A 1,276-nucleotide genomic window follows, 5' to 3' on the forward strand; every position below is an offset into this window, starting at 1 on the left:
AAAAAAAAAAAAACTGATTATGACTTCTCACCTTGTTTTCACACTTGCGAAGAAGTTTCTTCTTTCCCAAGTCATAGATGCGCAAGAGTTTGCCCACTCCAACCAACACTCGTCCCTGAAATGGAGCAATAGCCAGGGGTACATCCTCCACGGGCGTCTGTTAATCAGAACCAATGTCTAAATCAATTCAAGTTTAAACTGATCTCGTTTAAGAAGTTGGCCAGAAAAGAACCATTTAACATTTGGCTTTGATATGTAGCTGGGTCAAAGCATCATTAAACATCATATAAACTGGACCACAAACATTCACAACATGGCATTTTTGGGACATGGCCAGAACACCTACACCAAAAATTGTGATTTGCTACGCTTAAATGGATTTCTAGGGCACATTTAATGATTTGTGGGGAATTCCACATTGCTGAGCCCCCAGCTAACACATGGGACCAATCAGTAGTTTCATGCCAAGTCATTTCCTGTTACGCTCACCTTGTGTAAAAACTCCAGCTTGTCCCCACCTCCAACTAGCCGATAGGTATAAATATAACCCCCACCAACGGAGCGAGGATTTAGTATCATATCTCTGGCAACACCCACCAACACATACCAATCATCCCCTCCATTGGAAAATCGACATACAGCCACACTGCAAAACATACAAATAAAAAGGAATTAAGGTCAGAGAAAGAGTTGGGATATGGAAGAGACTAACTTAACGTGGTTCAATGTCAATATTCTAAATTCAGAAAAAATGGTCTGGGTAGAACCGGAAGGGAGTTCAAGTCTGCATTGTCCTGTTCAACCCTTATGTTCAACAATCCTCACCTGAAAGCAGCCTCGTTCTGCTCCAGCTGCACCAGGTCCAGTGTGTTTCCTTGGATGGGGTTGATCATGCGCACTAGTGAGGCCCACTGCCCAGAGCCTGCTTTAGGTGCCCCAAAGATCGCTTCTGGCAGGTTCTCGTTCAAGAAAGCTGCTGCCATTTCTGCAGCCAGCTCCCTTTCATCCTCTCCCGCTGCCTCCACCATTTCCTGTAGAGCAGAAATAAAGAATTGTAATTTTTTTCTGATACACTACGACTAAAAATAATTGACACCAATCTGCATCTTATTTTCAAGCAATTGTCATTATTAATTGGGTGCTAACAGGTATACCACAAGTTAGAAAATGGCTGTTGACATCTGCTACCATTCAGACATGAGCTTCAATGAGCTCAGGCTCGGTCTAGGTCAACGAGTTTGAATTCATCCCGAAAGAGTTGTGGGGCTCAGGTCTG

At 43.3% G+C, this 1,276-nt stretch overlaps 1 protein-coding gene across 1 annotated transcript in view; it reads right to left on the minus strand.

Moving 5' to 3' along the window:
• LOC107577429 (splicing factor 3B subunit 3-like) overlaps positions 1-1,051 on the minus strand; it is a 6,038-nt gene extending 4,987 nt beyond the window's left edge. Inside the window, exons 1-3 of the mRNA XM_016263508.1 lie at positions 826-1,051; positions 490-646; positions 32-157 (exon numbers count right to left, since the gene is read on the minus strand). Coding sequence (XP_016118994.1) covers positions 32-157; positions 490-646; positions 826-1,028 — 486 coding nt within the window. The 5' untranslated portion in view covers positions 1,029-1,051. The remainder of the gene's footprint in view (positions 1-31; positions 158-489; positions 647-825) is intronic.
• Positions 1,052-1,276: the final 225 nt, after the last annotated feature.

Source organism: Sinocyclocheilus grahami, unplaced genomic scaffold (assembly GCF_001515645.1).
Source record: "Sinocyclocheilus grahami isolate Dianchi unplaced genomic scaffold, SAMN03320097.WGS_v1.1 scaffold6034.1, whole genome shotgun sequence".
Classification (NCBI taxonomy): Eukaryota; Metazoa; Chordata; class Actinopteri; order Cypriniformes; family Cyprinidae; genus Sinocyclocheilus; species Sinocyclocheilus grahami.